Source organism: Drosophila pseudoobscura, chromosome 2, assembly GCF_009870125.1.
Source record: "Drosophila pseudoobscura strain MV-25-SWS-2005 chromosome 2, UCI_Dpse_MV25, whole genome shotgun sequence".
In the NCBI taxonomy this organism is placed as follows: Eukaryota; Metazoa; Arthropoda; class Insecta; order Diptera; family Drosophilidae; genus Drosophila; species Drosophila pseudoobscura.
Window position 1 is genome coordinate 27,601,238 of NC_046679.1, and position 19,153 is coordinate 27,620,390.

Genomic DNA, 19,153 nt, shown 5'->3' on the forward strand with positions numbered 1-19,153 from the left:
TGGGAATTTCTGGTTGAACAGGAAAATAGTTTTACTCGGAAAATTCTCTACCGAAAAGTCAATTGAAATAGCAATTAAACTTTTTTGCGGTCTGTAGTTTTATTTTTATTCCAATTGATTTTTCTTCTAGTATTTTTCTAAGGAATGAATGAATGAATGATTGTGCATTTGCCTGAAGGAGTAGGCCTGAATGAAGGAGTGCCAGAAAGTCGTTCAAAAGTCGTAGAACTTTTCCCCAAAACTTCAACTTTTGGCCACATTCAAGTGTGGAAATGTTACAGTAATTCCCCGCTAAATGAGCCATCTAATCGCCAGGTTAATCTGGTGTCGGCTCCGATAAGGTTAAGGTATGGCACGTACTTGGGGAGTATATTAGATGGAAATGCCAGAGCCAGGGCGCGATGAAAATTATGATTTTCGTCATGGAAAATGCCGGTAAAGACTCATAAATAAGTACCCGGCCATCCACTCCATCCACTCCATCCACTCGCTTACACTCTCACTCTCTCTTCGGTACATAAAAGCTTATAAAAGAAATATGAACGAAGGAGAGAAGAGTGGAAGGGGGGAGGGGGGAGGGGGGGAGGGGAAAGAGTATGAAGTTATCACGGGGACTCCTTTACGCACATTGCAGGCCATAAATTACAAAGTACTTGGCCTCCGACCACGCCCACGACCATCCTCCCGCCCTTTGGCAAAAAACTCAATTTACATTCATTGTACAGTCACACACATGCGTATATGGGCTGCTTGCTTGCTTGCTTCCTGACTGATAAGCCCACAAAGTGAATGCGGGAAAAATGCCAAATGAAAATGGAAAATCCCCCCTCTACCCCCCTCTCCCCACAACAACGAGGCGGAAAAGTCAAAAGGGAATAAAAGGCATCGCCAGCGCCACGCCAGGCGAAGTGTGAAGAAAAAATTGTTGCATTAAATTAGGCGCCACAACAACAAAAAGTTGGGGCAAGAACGAAGCTTGGAGATACCCTTGCAGATGCATCATTCCAGGTGAAAGATGGATGGATGGAAAGATGGACAGATGGATGGATAAATAAGTAGATAGATAGATGGATGATGGAATGAGCAGGACTTTTGTTCTCTTTCTGTGGTTTAATTCTTAAAAGTTATATGGAACTAATATCTGAAACTATTTTGTGAAAGTTTGGATGGTTTTTGCATAAGAAAAAGTTCCTCTTTTACCTTCGATTTACCTTTTAAAGATATGTCTTTTGGGGATACGATAATTTACTTATAGAAAATCGACTCATTTTTCTGTATTTAAAATTTCTGTTGATTTTTCTTGAGGAAATACAAAAGTTTTACTTGTAAATTTTTGCCTGGGAAACCATATTTTTTCTTATAGAAATTATTTAATTTACAATAGCAAACAGAATTTAAGCAGTTTTTTGAAATAAGATGAAATTAATATGATTTAAATATTTAAAAAATATTTAAAAATTTGTTAGGACATTTTTGATTATATATTGTTAAAAATAGATGAAAATTATTTTAAAAATATTAAATATTTAGGAATAAATTCTTTCAGAATATGAATATATAATATATAATATATCATCAGATATTGAAGGGTTCTTCACCATAAACCATAGAAAAATAGTGATGTTCATGGCTATATAGACCATATTCCTGGGGCTGATCAAGAGATATTTTATATTTATTTTATTTATTCCATTGCCAAACCTCTTCAAAAAGCCCTCATACCCTTTTTTAAAGGGCATAAAGAGCATCAGTAGCAGGCAGCGAGCAGCCAGCAGCAGAACTTTACGATGCGTCACTTGTGTGTGCCCCAATGCCTCATGCCACATTTAAAGGCCGATAAATCATTAAAAGAAACATTAAAAACCATAGAAAGTGGAAAGCAACGAAGAAAGGCGAGTGGAAATGCAAATGGAAAATGTTTTCAAGTAACTTTGCTTGATTTTTCCTTTCGTTTCGTTTTCTTTTTCTGTTTTTGAACTTTTTATAACCCACAAAATACGATTTTTATTGCAATTTTGGCAGGCATCTGGCACTTCATAAAAATGTAAAATATTATGATGCCTGAGGAGACACACACTCAACAGTCGCTCATCCCGCTTTCTCTATGAAAAGGTGCCTAAATTGGTAGCCTTTGGCAGCTTTTCTTGAAAAGTGTCGGCCAAAGATGGAAACAAAGGATTGCCAAGGCGGAAATACCTGTTAACCAAAGTAACTGGCAGTTAAAGGCGTGACTCCACCTCAGAACCCCCACAATAAATCGCCACAGACACACCAAATGGAGCACTGCTCCTCCGTGGGGGGAGGCGGGGGTGCCACTTAATCTTAATGCATTCCACCGCTTAAATCCATGCATCAGCTTAACCCGAGGCTTAACCCGAAGTCAGTGGCAGGGCCACGTGGCCACGTGGCGTGTGTGTGCATTTTAACGAAACCAATATTTGCGGCAGACACCTGGAGAGTCCTAAAAAAAGGACACAGAAGGAAGCGGGAATGGTGGTTCTGGTCTGCGGCCCCCTGCCCCCCGCCCTGTCAGCCCCCCACCCCCCGAATGTTGTTGCAAATTGAAATATGCAATTTGTCGTGGGAGATTTTGTGTGGCTTTGCCACTGACTGTAGCTGCTGGCTACCTCCTTGGGTCCTGCCAGTCCGCAGCAGTGGCTTTTTCCACCGCTTTTCCGCATTTTCCATTTCGTATTATCGTTTAACAACATTATGTCAGCGTTCAGGCGTGGAAATGCTTAAGAAAATTGCAAAAAGAAGTGGGAAAAAAGTCCCAAATCGAAGACCTTAATAGTTTTTCGCATTTTTTCCGGGGAGCAGCTGCAATTTATGGCTGCCACAGACACACACACACAAATAATTGCAATTCCAGTTACATTTTTGTGGCAGCTACAGGGCGTCACATAAATGTATCTTACAAAGTCCCCAGAGAGAGAGAGAGAGAGAGCGTACACCAGGGCGTATGCATAATGTGGCACCATTTTTATGCTGCATTTTAACGACCGACAGTCGAAGGAGGGGCAGGGGCAGGAGCAGGGGGCAGGGAGGATATAATTGATGACCTGCACATGGCAGGAGGAGGAGGAGGAGGAGGTGGAGCCTCATCAATAACTAAACGTATGACGTATGCGTTATAAACAAATAAGAGCAGGAGATGCCGTTCATTCATCCTCTAGGACATCATCAATATCCGCCTAGATATCATCGAAAATTGTCAAAATATTAATGGCCATCAAGTATAGTTCTTCGGGGTCGTCGGGGTCCACTGGGTCCGCTGGGTCTTCTGCGTCTTGTAGCAAATTTATGTCTATTGCTGCCAACAACTATTCGAAGTATTTTTTTGTGTGCTGCTGGTTTTTCTTGCTTTTTCTTGGTTTTTCTTGATTGATAAATTTACTTTTACTGCCTGTCGGCATTCCTCTGCTGCTCTCACTGTCACTCCCCCTCTCTCTCTCTCTCTCTCTCTCATCTTACGGCTTCGTTAGTAAATTATGGCCACTTCCGTCGTTTTTTTCTGCTAAAGCCGTCATATGTTGTGTATTAGTGTCTGCCAAAAGTAGATATCTGTGTATATCTGTGTGTGTATCTGTGTGTTTCTTCACTTTTGTGTTGTGTTGTGTTGTGTTGGCCATTGCCGAAAGAGAAAACAAATTGACGCAAGTCGTGTGTAATTTATAATGAAATATTATATACGCTCGTTTTGGCAGTTAGGCAGTCAAGTGTACTCTGAAGGTAATAAATGACAATGTTTGGCGGGGTTTCCTCTCGCAAAGTATCCCAAGTATCTTTGTATCCGTGTCTCTGTGCGTATCTGTGTTTGTAAGCAATTTAAGGACATGAGCCTACCGAAATCTTGAAGGCTTTTGACAGTTGATTTTGATTATCCAATCGATTAGACATGGAGTTTCTTGGAAAAGTAAGCTTTGTGGCTTTTAGGAATGGCGATAGCATTTTCTGGGAAAAAATAGACAACTCTTGAGAAAGGTGTGACAAATGGCAGGCTGATTAAATGGAAGTGAAAACTCTATTAATGAACGGAACACAGAGCCAGCCCCTTTCAAGCAGATCGACAGGCGAGTACGAGAGCTGTAAATGTTATTGCTTTTCAGAGAGCAACGAGTCTCAGTTTTTGTTCCTATTCCTTCATTCTCCCCCTACTGGCAGAACAACAAGCGACCATCAGCCTCTGTAGAAAGAACGAGAGAGCAATACAACAAAAGTAAATGCTGTTGTTTTTGCTTGTTACGAACGATCATAGCAAAAACATTTTCAGAGAGTAAGCTATGAGAACTGCAAGCGCAAGGCAACACGTTCGAACACGTTCGCACGAAGAGAGAACCACTTCCATTCCGACCGACAAAACCGAACCATAATTCTGTTACGAACACGACCATCCACAGCCGAACACAGCAAATTCGCCTGTGGTCGCCCTGCTTATCAGCAGAAACGATCAGCAGATCAGCCGCGGCCGCAGCAGCCAATGTTATTTGCAAAAACAATTTTTCATCGCTTGCTTTGCTGCCGTCGCTGCTTTGCCTTTTCAGACGTGCACAGGCTTGCAGGGCAGCAAAATGCGTCATCAAGTAGGATATTTGTTGGTTTATTCAAGGGGGAATGAATTATGACATGTTTGTTTGTTTGTATTTTTGTTTGTATTGCATCAGACGTGATTAAACATGCATGGCAGAGGCAGAGCATTGCCGTTATCAAGTATTTGTTTAAGAATTAGTGCCTCAATCATAAAGATACTTCCTTCTTTGTATGTCTTGAGTGATTGACAGCAATTTTCAGCACAATTTAAAGAGCCGTAAATCATACGTTGATATGTAGAACCCATTAAACCAGTTGGCAATCCTATATTTATAATGCCTTTTATCGACCATAAAATGGTCTGTGCGCGTGTGTGTGTGTGTGTGTGTGTGTGTTCACCTTCGTTTGATTGCCCGCCAAACTATCAAAATGCAATTTTGTTTGCACTTAAAAGCCAAGATTATTATGCATGCAGAAGGCAGGAGCCAGGAGTCAGGAGCCTCCCTTTGGGGAGGGGGACCCGGGTCTCTGAGTTTTGTGTGTGTCTACAACTGGGGATCTGGGGGATCTAATGCACTCGTAGCATGCAAAATAGCAGTCAGTAACGCCCTGTAATTAGACTGTGACACGCTAAGTGCACAAACACAGCCACGGGCCGGGGCAAAAAATAGAAAGGAAATAAACGTATCTTAAGGAGGAAATGCTTCAAGTGCATGCAATGAGACGACCCGTGCCTCAGTATTACATATATTTGTTTTTTGTTTTCCAGGCATTTTCATTCCATTTCAATTTGCACACCACACATTTTTCCACCTCTCAACGAGAACGTACGAGCCACAAAATGGTTTTGCCTTTTGCCTAATTCCGCCACGGAAGGTCCAGTATACGGCCAATTATGAACTTTGACTTATCAATTTCTTGGAAAATGTCCTCCCACACACACACACACACACACAAAGGACACACACATTTAATGCGCAATTTAAATTCAATGCCTCGAATCCATTTGCTTTACTAGATGTCCGTCTGTCCTGGGTCCGTGTCCTGTGTGCCGGCCTGCAGGACACACACTTGGCGAGGGTCAAGTGGCCATTGAAAAGGTGAACTCTCTCGCCACGACCGCTTTTTCCCAGGGATGTGACAAATTTTTGATGCATATTTTATATGCCCCGGACTGTGGGCTTTCCAAAGGCATCTGCAAAGGCCTTCAACGGACGGGGTGTGGGTGGGGGGTGCGGGAGGGTTTTTGATAAAACAAAAATACATATTTCAGAGGAGGGTTTTTTTCTGGGCTGGTTTAAAAATAAACGCCTTTCTCGCTTTAAAAGCGCAATTTTCTGTGTCAATATTGGAATATTTAAATTTGCATAAAAAAGGAAATATCAACAGAAACAAAGGCAGGGAATCGGCACTGGGTTCGGCGACTGGGAAGAGCGGGGGCGGCAGCGGGGAACGGGCTTAAGTGGTCTTTGAGATATTATTAGAAATGTCTGGGTAGAAAGACCCATTGGTGGGGGATATTGTTTCGCAGCTTAGGGGATCAAAACACTCACACCATAAATTGTGTCAAAGAAGGTCTGTTTTCGATAGAGATCGACGGAACAGAAAATGCCTACAATCGAATTTTAGAAAAATCCAAGAAAAAGATTGCTCTAGAATTATATAATTATGGGTTTCTTAGAAAATTTATCAGTTATAGGTTAGATATCGCAGAAATTGATATCGGTTATCGGATTACTGGTCATCAGACAGTTATCGCTTATCGCTGATTTTTCATATTTTTTATAGATTATAAAAAATGTATTGACGGGATTTCTATAGATTTTCTCGGTTATCATGGAGCTATCAGTTTTTAGATATTGTTATCGATTATCAAAAAGCTATCGTTTGGCAGACTATCGATTCGTAAAAGAGATGCAATTTCGACAGAATTTAAAGGTACCTATCTAGAAAAAATTAGTTATCGGGGAACAACTTTTTCGATATACATATATCGTTTTTCGTATTTCGATATCGATAAGTAACATAGATATAGTTTCAACAGAATTATAGTATCCATTACCAGCTACATATCTATAGGTTATAATTTATCAACTAAATATTTATTATTTATCGAACATCTATCGATAAATTATCGATAGGTAATATATATTTATAATTTCAAATTAATTTGAGCATCCAATGCCAGGTACATATTTATAGGCTATTATTAATCAACTAAATATTGATCGGTTATCGAATTTATATTGATTAGTGATATAGATATAATATCATCAGAATTATATCATCCACTGTCAGATACATTTTTATAGGTTGAAATATACATTTATCGGCTATCGAATTTGTATCGATAACTTATCGATAGGTAATATATATACAATTTCAACAGAATTATGGTATCTTCTGTCAGATACATATTTATAGGTTATAATTTATCAAAAAGACTTTTATCGGTTATCCAAAACTTATCGATAAGTAATGGTGATCAAATTTCAAGTTTTTTATTGATTATCATCTCGGATAATGTGCCACAAGGACCATAATGTCATTCCTTAATTAATCGATAACCTCACAGGATATATGTATCTTCCCTTTCGATTACCGTCCTCGATATCCTTTAGGATGTACCCCTAGCCAAAAAAGAGTATCCCCCTCGTATGTCGTATGTCCCGAAATATGGAAAAATATCAAAAGTGCCATGCAACATTGTTTTACGAGCAGAGTGGCAGAGGCCGAGGCAGAGGCAGGCGGGTGGAGGCGGTAGCTGGATGAGGAATGTCAGACGCACACTTGCAACAACAAAAACACCGAGGCAAACAAATACACATCCAAATCCACCCACACTCATACACGGGCGGGGGAGGGGGGGGGGGGGGGGGGGGGAAGAGACTTTGCTTTTCATACATATTTTGTAGATTTATTGATAGTACTCCCACATCCACATCCACACACGCAAACAGACGCACACATGTGCGGGGTGTGGGGTGTGGTGGGGGTTGGGGAGGGGAGGGGGGGGGGGTGGGCACACACAGATACACACAATCAACATAAACGCTTTCTGTTAAAGTCAATATGTAGTCAAGCGCTTCGTTTATAACACACAAAAAAAAGTTGACAAAAGTTTCCGACATTCTCCCTCTTTTTCCTGCCTCTCCATTCTTTTTTTTCCAGAGTATTTATGGGGTTTCCATCGTCACTCAATCGCTCTGAAGGTACGCTCTAGGAGTAGTTGTTGTTGTTGTTGTTGTTTCGGGATCCCAAAAGCCTAGGAAATTGCAATCGCAAGCAGCAAATACAATCAGGCAACACACAAAACGCAGACGCACAAACACAGACACAGATACAGATACAGACACAGAGACATCCCCCAGAACGAGCGGGGGGACGAAAGAGTGAAAAGAATGGAGGGATTTGATGTATGGAAAAGCCCTTAATGGGATATGATTTGTGCAGCAACAAAGATGGAAAGAAAAAGTGGGCTCTAAGACCATAACTAATTGGAAAGTGATTGGAATAGGAGTTTAAACTAGAAGAAAAAAACGAAGGGAACGAAAGGGGAAGGGCTTCAAAAGCAGAAGGGATCTGCAGACGATGAAATGTGGGAAAAGGGAGGGGCCTGGAGGGTCTCTGCTCTAGATTCTTATCAAAGCTACAAAAAAGATTAGAGCCCAAAATATCTCTAAATGGAGATCTGATATCTAGGCCAAAAAATTATGATTTTTTCCGGCCCCCTGTGGCTTTCATTTGAAATTCATTTAGTTTGCATTTAAATTGCTTTTTTAATTAGTGGCTTAGACTAAAAAGTTTTAGGCTTGTTTATGAATGGCTGGAAGATGAATGCAAAGGGAGGGGCTGTTCGGAGGGGCCATTGACATTGAATCCCATGAATGCTTAAGGATTTCCCCCTATGCAAATGCGGGGGAAATAATAAATGTAATTTTCGTCGAGCAAGGAACGTCTTGGAATTGTTGCCCCAAAACAAACAGACGACAATTGCATTTGGGAAAAGTTTTCACCCCCCGCCACACACCCCCTCAGAAAGTTTCCTTGATTTTCTTTTCCTGCTTTGCTTTTTGTTGTACAATTTTCTTTTGCAATTTTTTCGTTTCGTTTTCTGTGTTAATTTTTGGCTGTGGCTTCGGTTCCGTGCTGTTATTTTTAGCAATTCATATACATAACTCTTGCGGGAGGGAGAGGGAGGGAGGGAGAGGTGGAAAAACTGGCGAAGAAAACTCCATTTCCGTGTGTGACCAGCAACACGCGCCATGTCAGCTCTCTGGAATCGATTTCCGTTTCCGCTTTTGTTTTTTTTTTTTTGTGTGGGGGGGGCAGCTGCGTGTTGAAAGCGGCACATCAATTCCCCTGCCATCCAAAACCTCATTAATAATGTATTTTTGGGGTGGCGGGAAATTTTGGAAATTGCGAAATTTCATGAATGAAAGAGTTGTGTAAGCAATCGAGGAGCCAGGTGTGTCCTTTCCGTGGAAGAGGGTGTCCATGGTGGTCCAAGGACTGGGGAGAGAGTCTTTTGTAGAGTCTAGAGATGCCTGAAGCCCCAGTAAAGGGGACACAGGGTATATCCATAGAGCGCTCTAGTGTTTGGGTCGAAGGTCAGGCAGTGTAAATTTATCAATTGGTCAATGGCCAGACAATGACTAAACGAATGACTGACTGAATGAATGGCCATCTTATAATCTCCCTCTCATAATGCCCCATTAAGTGACGCTCAAGGAAGTTAATCACATGGAAATGCCCAAAGATTAGAAATTATGGCAATCATTTTGCACCCACCGAAATCCTTGGATTTCGAGTCGTTTCTCATTTCGGGGGCCAGACAACAGCAAAAGTCAGTTAAGCACAAAATATGGCCGGCATTCAAACATGGCCGATAGACAGAAACTTGAGATCTACACACGACTGGGCAGAACGGACCTGGGGGAGGGGGATGGGGAGGGGGATGGTCGTGGCCCCCTGAAAAGCGGCAAATCATGCTTAATGTGGCATTTGTGTGTTTCGAGGTCCAGGGACTTGAAAGAAATGCCAACGAAAGAGGCTGAAAAATGAAATAAAATAAAACGAAGGCCAAGGGCAGGCGGGCAAGCCAAGAAAGGACTCCATTCGGAGCAAAAGATGATATAAATTTTATTGTCATGTCCAAGTAGATTAAACTACAGCCGGCATGTCCGGCCAATCCTCTGGCAGTTGCCCCAAAAAGTAGGCTACACAAAAGGCGCACGAGATTTATGTGTGTGTGTAAAGATAGAGCCTTTCATTAGGAGAAGGGAGGCGGAGGGAGAGGCGGGAATACACCTTCGCCTGGGCTGGCCTTCAGGGATTCCCAAGGTACATCTCGTGGCCGCTTATCTGGCAATTCCCTTCGAATAAATAATGATTTATTGCTTTTTTTTTGTTTTTTTTATTTTCTTTTTGGGTCCCTGTCCGACAGTGGCTCATTAACTTAAACTGTCAAAAATTTACATATTTTTTTGGGGTTTTTCCTTTGCCAAAAGATTTATTATGAAATGCTCAAGGACTTCAAGGACAGAGCTCCTTTCTGCTGCGTTCTTTCTGGAGGCTGCTTATCCAATTATCAAAACCAGACATTTAATTTTCCCTTTCGCTCGACCCACAAATTGCTCGTTCAATTAGCCACCGTCCCAGACGCCCTTGAGGATAAAGATACATATATACATATATATGTATCTCTGGCACAATCTTCAATTCAATTTGGGACCTTGGAGTATCTCAAGTTTTATGCTCAAAACAATTTATCATAATTTCTTTTCGAGAGTACAAAAAAAAGATGAAAACTCTTGCAATTTCAGCAAAAGTTGTGGCTTCTTTTTTTGGGGGGGAGGCACCTTAATATTTTCGGGGCATCTGCCATCGAAAGACAAATTGCAGGTAACATTTTAAGTCTCTTTTATAGGTATTTTTGTATGCCCTAAAGAGGCCAGAAGAGGGGGTGGCAATGCATCGATATATAGGGGAGTATGTCCCTCTTTTTGAGAGCCAAAAAAACACTGAAAGATCGGATATTTGGGGTGGAAAATGGGCCTGAAAATAGGCTTGGAAATTATATAAAAAAATATCAAAAATTATATAGAAAATTGTACGAATACGTGGCCCATAGATCAATGAATGAGTCCGTATATCCCTATATTTCCCACTGCATTCAAAGGGTATATTTGCTTCGACTTTCAAGCCGGATTTTCATTCATTTTTCATATTTTTCTGGCACAGATGACATTTTTCTTATCAGCCAATGGAAATTTATTTAATTGGAGAACAACAAAAAACAATCTAAGGCCATGAAATGGTTTGAAAAAGTGCTTCAAGAATTGATTCAAAATCTCAAGAAAATTCTAAAAGGTAAGTGTGGCTTAAAGATGTTTTTCTTCTGATTATTTTTGTATATTTTCCCGAGTTTCAAATTGACCAAAAGGACACTTAATTACCAAAGTAGCCACAGAGTGAATGAGAAATTCAAGTGTATATTACGTATACGCACTGGCCTGCTGCAAGTTAATTGAAAGCCAGCGGAAAAGTCAAGCCATCTGAGGGACGAGTGTCTTGCCGAGCAAAAGCAAAAGGGACTGAAAACACAGACCGAATGAGGGACTAACAAACCGATGGATTGATAGACTGACTGACGGACAGACAGACTGATGGACTGATGGACAGACTGATGGACGGTTGCTTCTGTGGCTGGAAACTGGCTATGGCTGGCCATCAAAATGCGGCTCTTAACGCTCGCTGATAGACAATTAAATTTACTTTCGATTCGCCTCAGCGCAGTAGTTTTTCTTCTGCTTTTCTGACAGGTGGCACAGCGGCAGCGGCAGCAGCGTAGAGCGGGAGAGTGGGAGAGCGGGAGAGCGACTGCTCCTGATGGGTTTCCATTAACAGTAAACGCGTTTTCCGCTCCTCATTCCCTAGTTTCGAGTTTTAATTAAAATGTAATTTACTTCCATGTCGAACGGAAGAGAGATGGAGATGGAGGGAGGGAGGGAGAGCCAGTCCCGATGCACATTTTCCAGCGGCCGAGCGGCTGCTGGAATTGACTGTCGGACACACGGATTGAAGGATTGAAAGACTGACGGCTGGACAGAGGCATTTGGATCCATGATTGAACTGAATTTTTCTATATAAATTGGTGGCGGAGAATTGGACTTTGACTGATTTTTCGACCCTTTTTAACCCGTTTTTTTAAGAACTCTAAAACGCACAACTCTTCAGAAATCAAAGGGCCGCCCTGGGGCAGTAGCTCTCAAGAGTTTGGCAATTTGAAAATTGTTTGCAAGTGGTGGCGAAATATTCATTGAAAATGGTTGCGATTTTTTAGCAGAATTTAACATATGAATTTCGTCATGGCTTCCTACAGGGTACTGTTAAAAATTGTATATTTAAATCTGATTTATTTTATCTATTTAAATTTACAATTTTTTAGGAAATATTTAAAAAAAAATGAATACTGTTTTGAAATAACACATGACATATTTTAGGACTCCAAAAAAATTATAATTTTTTATAATTTGAATTAACATTTTGTATTCAAAATTCTTGTATTAAAATTTTTTAATTTAAATTAAAATTTTAAATGTATTAAAACTATAATAAAATGGAATACAAATATTAAATGTATTAAAACTATAAAAAATATTTGTTGCAGAATTTATCGAGTATTAACTGCTTTATTTCTCTTCTTTTCTCTATTTATCATTGAAAATTAACAACATTTTTAAATTAAAATTTTAATTATATTAAAACTATTTTTTGAATTCATATTTTTTATTCAAAATTTTTATATTAAGATTTTTTAACATAAATTACAATTTTGAATGTATTGAAAGTACTAAAAAAAATGTATTAAAATTTAAATTGTAAATGTATTTAAACTATAAAAAATGTTAATTTGTTGCAGAATTTCTCAAGTATTTTCTGCTTTAATATTCTCCATTCATCATTGAAAATTAACAACATTTTGAACACTCTCTTTGTATCATTATCCTTCTTGCTCTCTCTCCCAGTGTGGCTTAGCAGTAAAGATGATGTTTGTTTATTTCTTTACAACCCAAAAAATCAAATAATCTGCCTCAAAAAGTGGCAAATGCTTGGGGATTCACACCAGCAAAAACCCAGACATACATTTCTTGTTTTTTTTTTAGCCAATTTGCATTATGAATCCCTCCACAGGACCTTCTCTGCAGCTAAGCAAATGCCCTTTTCTTCTGTGTGTGTTTGTGTTCGTGTGAAATTTGAAAAATGACAAAGCATTTGTTCCAGCAGAAGGGAAAGCAGAAAGGGAAAGAAAAAAAGTGAAAACCCAAGCGAAATTTTAAAAAACTTCGGCCCTTAGATGACCCTTTTTCGCTCTGGCGCTTGGCCCGAGGGATTAACGTGGAGAAAAGCCAACGAAAAATGGAAACGCGTTAGCCCCCCTCCCCCACTGCCACTGTCTGGCAGCGTCTGCCAATTTATTCAAATGCCTGGCAAAGTGCTAAATAAACAAGACTCTTGTGCTGTCATTTTTCTTGGTTTTAGGGCGAAAGAGGGGGAGGGAGGGAGGCCCAGGAGGCCCAGGGGGCCGAAAAATTATAGGATACTTGGGCGTTGCTCCGTTCACTCACCTTGTATGGGCACATAAATATTTAGATAAAGACAATCCTCTGATTGATTCTGCAGATACGGCAGCAAACGCTTCAGATACTCCAGACGTCCCTTGGGCATTCGTTCCAGCGTTGCCGTCTCGTTGTGGATGTCCGGCAGACGTTGCGGGCACACGGGACTGAATCTGTAATATACAAAAGGAGAAAATAGAGAAATTGTGAAAGCAGTCTACGGATTTCCAAAGAATGTTTTTAAAGAGGGACGATTTGGTTTGAGAATAGTTTTTGGCGATATTTTATTATTTTTCCTCTTTCTTTCCCAGTGTGGCTTAGCAGTAAACTAGAGATAGCCATACAAAAATCATTTTGTATGTTTAAAAATATTTTTATTATTATTTTTTTTTTTAATTTTTTCTTTCCTTTCTCTCTCCCAGTGATGCTTAGTACTTTTCTAAAGATTAAATAATAAAAATAAATAAAAAATGCATACAAAATAAATAAATAAAAAATAGATAAATAAAAAAAATACAAATTATAATAAATAGAAAACAAAAACAAATTAAAAAGTAAACAAAAATAACAAATAGATAAATAAAAATTAAAATAAATAAAAAAGAAAAAATTAAAATAAAATAAATAAATACAAATTGAAAAGCAATTAAAAAATAAATAAAAAACTAATACAAAATAAATCTAAAAAAATATATACAAAATAAATAAAAATAATTTTCTGCTCTCTTTTTGTGCATCGTTCTTCCACTGTGGCCTTCTCCCCTTCTCCCAGTGTGGCTTAGCTGCCTTAGAAATAATATTTTCACATTTCTAGGGCACCATTTTTCCATATTTATGGTACATTTTTCCCAGTGTAATACTTTTGCTTGTTGTTTCAAAAAGGTCTTACCCTCGAAGAAACTTTTTCGTTAAATAGGCTTATTTTTATGCCCGGCCTCGAATGTCGTTATAGATAGATTAATTTGCTTCAAATTGTGTAATCTTTTTGGAGTATTTTCTCGAGTGAGGAAAAAGAGTGCGAAGAGGGGAGGAAAACTCCGGGGAAACTCCGGAGAGTACGGGTCAACGACTAACGTCAACTTTTGTGATTGTCTTTTGGCCATAAGAACTTTTTGATTTAGGGACAAAAGCAAAAAAAAATAAAAAAAAAATGTTTGCGTTTTAATTTGTTTTCTTTTTGGTTTTCCTTCTGTTTTTTTCCCCCATTTGCTGGGTGTGTTCCGCCCTTTTATGAAGCTTATTTTCGATTGGTTTTCGATTTGGTTTGGTTCCTCTTCCTCTTCCACTCCCTCTCCCTCTCCTCTCCCTCTCTTTGCTCTGCCTCTATCTTTCTCTGTGTGCATTTTGTGTGCAATTTTGTTGATGTTTCCCTCTGCTTTCAATCCCCAAAATGCAATGTCCAGGAGTTGCCTCCAAGCATTGCTCCTCCTTCTGGGGGAAAGGGAAGCCCCGGCCTGGCCTTGTTATTATTTGTTTTTAATCTGATCTATGTGGGATGGTCCTTCGCAAAGCAGGAATTTCTGTGGAGTTTCTTTTTGAAATTTGGTGCTTGATTGCCAGATTTTGTGGCTCTCTATCCCCAGATTTCTTTGCCATTAAATTGCGGGCCTTAACCCATTAACTGTTGGCTTTGAAGGGCTCTCTCCACCTCTCACTCTCTCCTCCCTCTCTCCCAGGGAGGCTGTCATAAAGCGAAAATCAATGGCAATGGAAAATCTGTTCGCCTTTTTCCTATCTGCCGCGAAAAGCGGAAAATGCATTAACATTAATGACATGGCGAAAATGAAAATGAGAATTTATTTTATTTAATTTCCTTCAAGTGTAATTTTTGGCTGTGGCCCTTTGCTGTTTTTCTTTGTTTTTTGCCAAGAGGATTTTGCGCTCTTTTACAGTGGGGCTTAGCCAGCCAATGGCCCCTCCCCAATCATCCCCTTTTTTATGGACGCTTGTGGTCGTCGCGGTGGCCCCGTTGCGATATTGCCATAATAATCATTAATTTAATGGCTAAACAATAAGGCAGGTAATAAAAGTTTCATTTTCGGGGGCTCTCGGGCTATAAGTATATTTTTTCCCTCTCTCTCTCTAGCGCGGAAAATGGGTGACAGTATCGCACAGAGAAAATATTAAAAATAATGAAAGTAAAAAGTTTTTATGCCAGAGAGGGACAGAGACAGAGAGAGAGGGGGAGAGGGAGAGTCAGGTGATGTCTCTGAATCCCTGCCTGCCCCTGACTGTGTGTATCTCTGGTTTCATGCCACCTCTGCTGTGGCCTGTTGCCTGTTTCGACGCCATAAAAATCACATTTTGCACATTTTTAATGTGCTCTGCCGGGAGCCAAACGAATTGTGTGTACACTTCTCAAGTGATCTTGTTTATGCCACTTTGCAACCGCTGAACTTTTCCAGATAACACCGCATGGGGAATGGGGAATGAGAGACAGGTGTGTGGTGGGAGGGGAGGGAGGGAGGTGCAAATGGCAATTAAGGTCATTGGGGGTTGCGGGGGGTTGCGGGAGGGGTGGCCCAAATGGCCAGACACTAAAAAACTTGATAATTACTGGCGTTCGTTTTATGGGGGGCCAGGAGCAGGCGAATAATCATCGAATGAATGGCTGCGGAAGATCCCTGGAAGCCAATTTCAAGGCGAAAAGAGTCATTCCGATGTGTTTTAGTACACTTTCTGTTGGTCGGGGAAAAGTTTTTACTAGTTTTTGGCGTTTCATTATCGAGAGAGAGAGAGGGAGGGAGGGTGGAAGAGAGGGGTGTAGTTTTTTGATGGAAAGCTTCTCGAGGGGGTTTTGGTCAGATCAAACGTTGGAAACGTTGGAAACGCCTGAAATTCAATGAAATTTGCAGTCTAAGTATTTCTGATAGCAACTGAAACTAAATCATCGTATGCTCTCTCTCCCAGTGTGGCTTAGCAGTAATTTTTGAGAGTTTTTGTGATTATTCGACACTGAATGACAGAGAAGGAATATTTCTATAGACATATTTTGCTCTTTTCCTCTTTGGCGCACATTTTATCGCCCTCTTTTTCTCTCCCAGTGTGGCTTAGCACTCGTTTTTGAGAATTTTAGTGATTATTCGAATATAAATGATAGAGAAGGAATATTTCTATCGCTATATTTTTCCCCTTCTCTTTTTCCCTCCATCCCGCACATTTTCTCTCTCTTCTTCTCTCTCCCAGTGTGGCTTAGCAGTAAATTAGGCTATTTTTCGTCTGTTAATAAAAGGAATGGCAACTATTGCTTCATTTTTCACTACATGCCTCTCTCTTTTACTCCCCCCCTCTCCCTCTCTCTCTCACTGCAGCTTAGCAGCAAAGAAAATGCAAAAATATGGATGGATTTTGGCGAGTTTCATTAAAAATTGAAAGAGGAAATCATTCAGATTGAAGTTGTGTCGAATATTTACCATTCTGGCAGGTCCTGCCACTGGCCCTGCTCCTGCCCCGTCCGGTGGCATCTGCTGAGCTGCTGTTTGCCTGATCATTTGCCACAAAACAGATATCTGTGGGGCTTTGGGTGGGCAAACAATTTGTGTGACCCTGACCGAAAGTCCTTCTGCTTCAGCAAGCGGTCACAGGCAAACAAGGTCCTGCCACATACACATCTCATAAGCAGAGAGGAGGGGAGAGGAGGGAAGAGGGGAGGAGGGGAGCGGAGGGGAATACATGCAATTTAGGAATTCACCAAACAAAACGTAAACGCCAAACGATGTTGGTCCGAATTTTGTGTACATTTCGGAGTGGAAGCCAAGGCTAATCTGCATTCAGTGGAACGAGGCATGGGGCATGGGGCATGGGCCAAGGACCATCTCTCTGTGTGGCGTTTTCGTGGCTTGAACACATCAAACAAAAGCATAATCTCAGCCAAGCAGAAAAGTACACGCATCCCAGAGACTTCAATGGTTGTCCAGCCGAAGCTGCCACCGTGGGGGGGAGGGAGGGGCAGAGTGGCAGCCATAAAATTATACGCGACACTGCGGCCACCGTGAAGCAAAATAGATTAATTTTACCTGTGGGCAATGTCCTCTCGTCATCTCCCTCTCTCCCTCTCTCTTTCACCCTCTCTGTCTGTGGCACACACACAAATTAGATTGGTGGCAGACACACCACCATGCCACACCATGCCACACCCCCCCCCCCGTAAAGCTTTTGCTTCTTGGCCGCAATTTCAAATTAAATAAAATCCAATTTAAAATGAATTTTCGCAATTTCATTTAAAAAGCGCGGGGCAACAGTTTGTCGAAGCAGCAGCAGCAGCAGCAGCAGCAGCAGCGTCTCAGGCAATTTATGCGTACTTGCCACAGCCCCCACCTCGTTGCCACCTTTTAGAGACATGCCCTTGCCACCTTTTGGGCGCCCTCTGCGGTCTGCCCGCCCTGCCAGGCCCTCGAGTCTCAAATTGGAATTAACGTTTTTAATGATGGCAGCAGAGAGGCAGCATCAGCAATCTACCTGCCACTTGCCACTTGCCACAGGAGCTAGTGGGCCGCCTGCCTTTTTCTGCTGTAAAAAAGGGATGCCCTCCGCCTCCTCCAAAATGGAGGATGCCTTCTGCCTCCTTTTGCTCCAAAATGGAGGATGTCCTCTGCCTCCTCTTGCTCCAGAATGGAGGATGTCCTCTGCCTCCTGCCGCTTGCAGCCACTCCTCAAGTGCCGCCTTGTTGCACGCACATTTTTCGAAGGTCTTTTCATTAATGCGCTTTTATTTTTTTTATTTTCCTGTTTTCTTATTAGGAAAATCGTTAACTTGAGTTTTCCTCCACTTGGCGCTTTTCTTCTTTATTAAAACTTTGGCGTCATGCATAAAACTCTCGCTCCACGGTTGACGGTTTATGGCGCTTTTTACACTTGGTTTATGGGGCACGAAAGCCGAGACGGCTCTAGAGATTTTGTGGCCTGGTCAGAAGGTGGGTGCCCGGCAACTCCTGGCCCGTGTCGTGGCCTCTAATCCGCTTGTTTTTCATAATCCAGACGCCAACAAAAAGGCTTTAATGGGTACCAGGGGGTATATTAACAGCGTGGCTATGATTGTAAGCGCCCGAAGGACGGGAATTCGAAAACAGAAAGTGTATTGGGTTTTTGATTCTCTTCTAGCTCATGCTTTTTCCCAGTGTGGCTTAGCCGTGGAGGCAGAAATGTTCTCTGTGTAGAGCGAAGGAGAGGGAGAGACGGAGAGCAGAGTGCGTGCCATTGAAGAGAAGAGGAGGAATGTTTGGGGGTTCTGCGGCAAAGAATGAGGAATGTCGTAGGCCAGAATGCCAGGAGGAGGAGGCATGGAGCTCCTCTGCCGGTGACACGCGTCGCTTGTCAAAGCCCTGCCACTGCCGCCGCTGCCTCTCGGCCTTGGCGGCCTATGTGTGGACACAATTTTTTTGCCTGCGGTTGGGAAATTATTTTTGCACTGAGGTCGATGAAAGGCTGAAGGTAGTAGGCAGCCGAGTGGTTGCAGCGGCGGTTGTTGCGGCTGTGGCAAGTACGCGCCGAGTGTGTGTGCCACACGCATAAAGTTTTTTCGAGTTTTTCTGTGGCGCGTTGGAAAAGTTTCCCTCAAAGGGCAAACCACTGGTGGGCTCTTTTTTTTGGGCCATAATTCTACAAAGAAAAGGATACACAATCCTTTGTGGAAAAACTCCTTTGAAAAGACAACTTAAAAAGCGATTTCACAAATCACAAAACCAGAGGCGAACTTTTCACTAAAAAATAAAGTTTTCAGCCTTCCGATTCCTTGAGGAATAACCGGGATACCCTTATCCCAATCTGAGAGCGTTAAAACGCTTGGAAAAGCCTTATAAAATTATCAGAGAGCAGAACTCTCTGGCCCACCCTTTGCTTTCACTCTGCTCTCTCTCTCTCTCTGGAGAAAGCAGGTGTCACCTCAATTAACTTTCTCATTATTGAGTCAAGGGCCCTGAAATGCGACAGACAACAATGGCATCATAATGATAATGATTTTCAGAAAAAAATACCAACAAAAAACAGGAGAAAGTACAAGTCAA

The 19,153-nt window shown here is 41.3% G+C and overlaps 1 protein-coding gene across 1 annotated transcript in view; it reads right to left on the reverse strand.

Moving 5' to 3' along the window:
* Positions 1 to 19,153, reverse strand: part of Nlg3 (Neuroligin 3) — a 90,087-nt gene that overhangs the window by 14,968 nt on the left and 55,966 nt on the right. Inside the window, exon 4 of the mRNA XM_033385921.1 lies at positions 13,161 to 13,324. Within this exon, the coding sequence (XP_033241812.1) occupies positions 13,161 to 13,324 (164 nt within the window). The remainder of the gene's footprint in view (positions 1 to 13,160; positions 13,325 to 19,153) is intronic.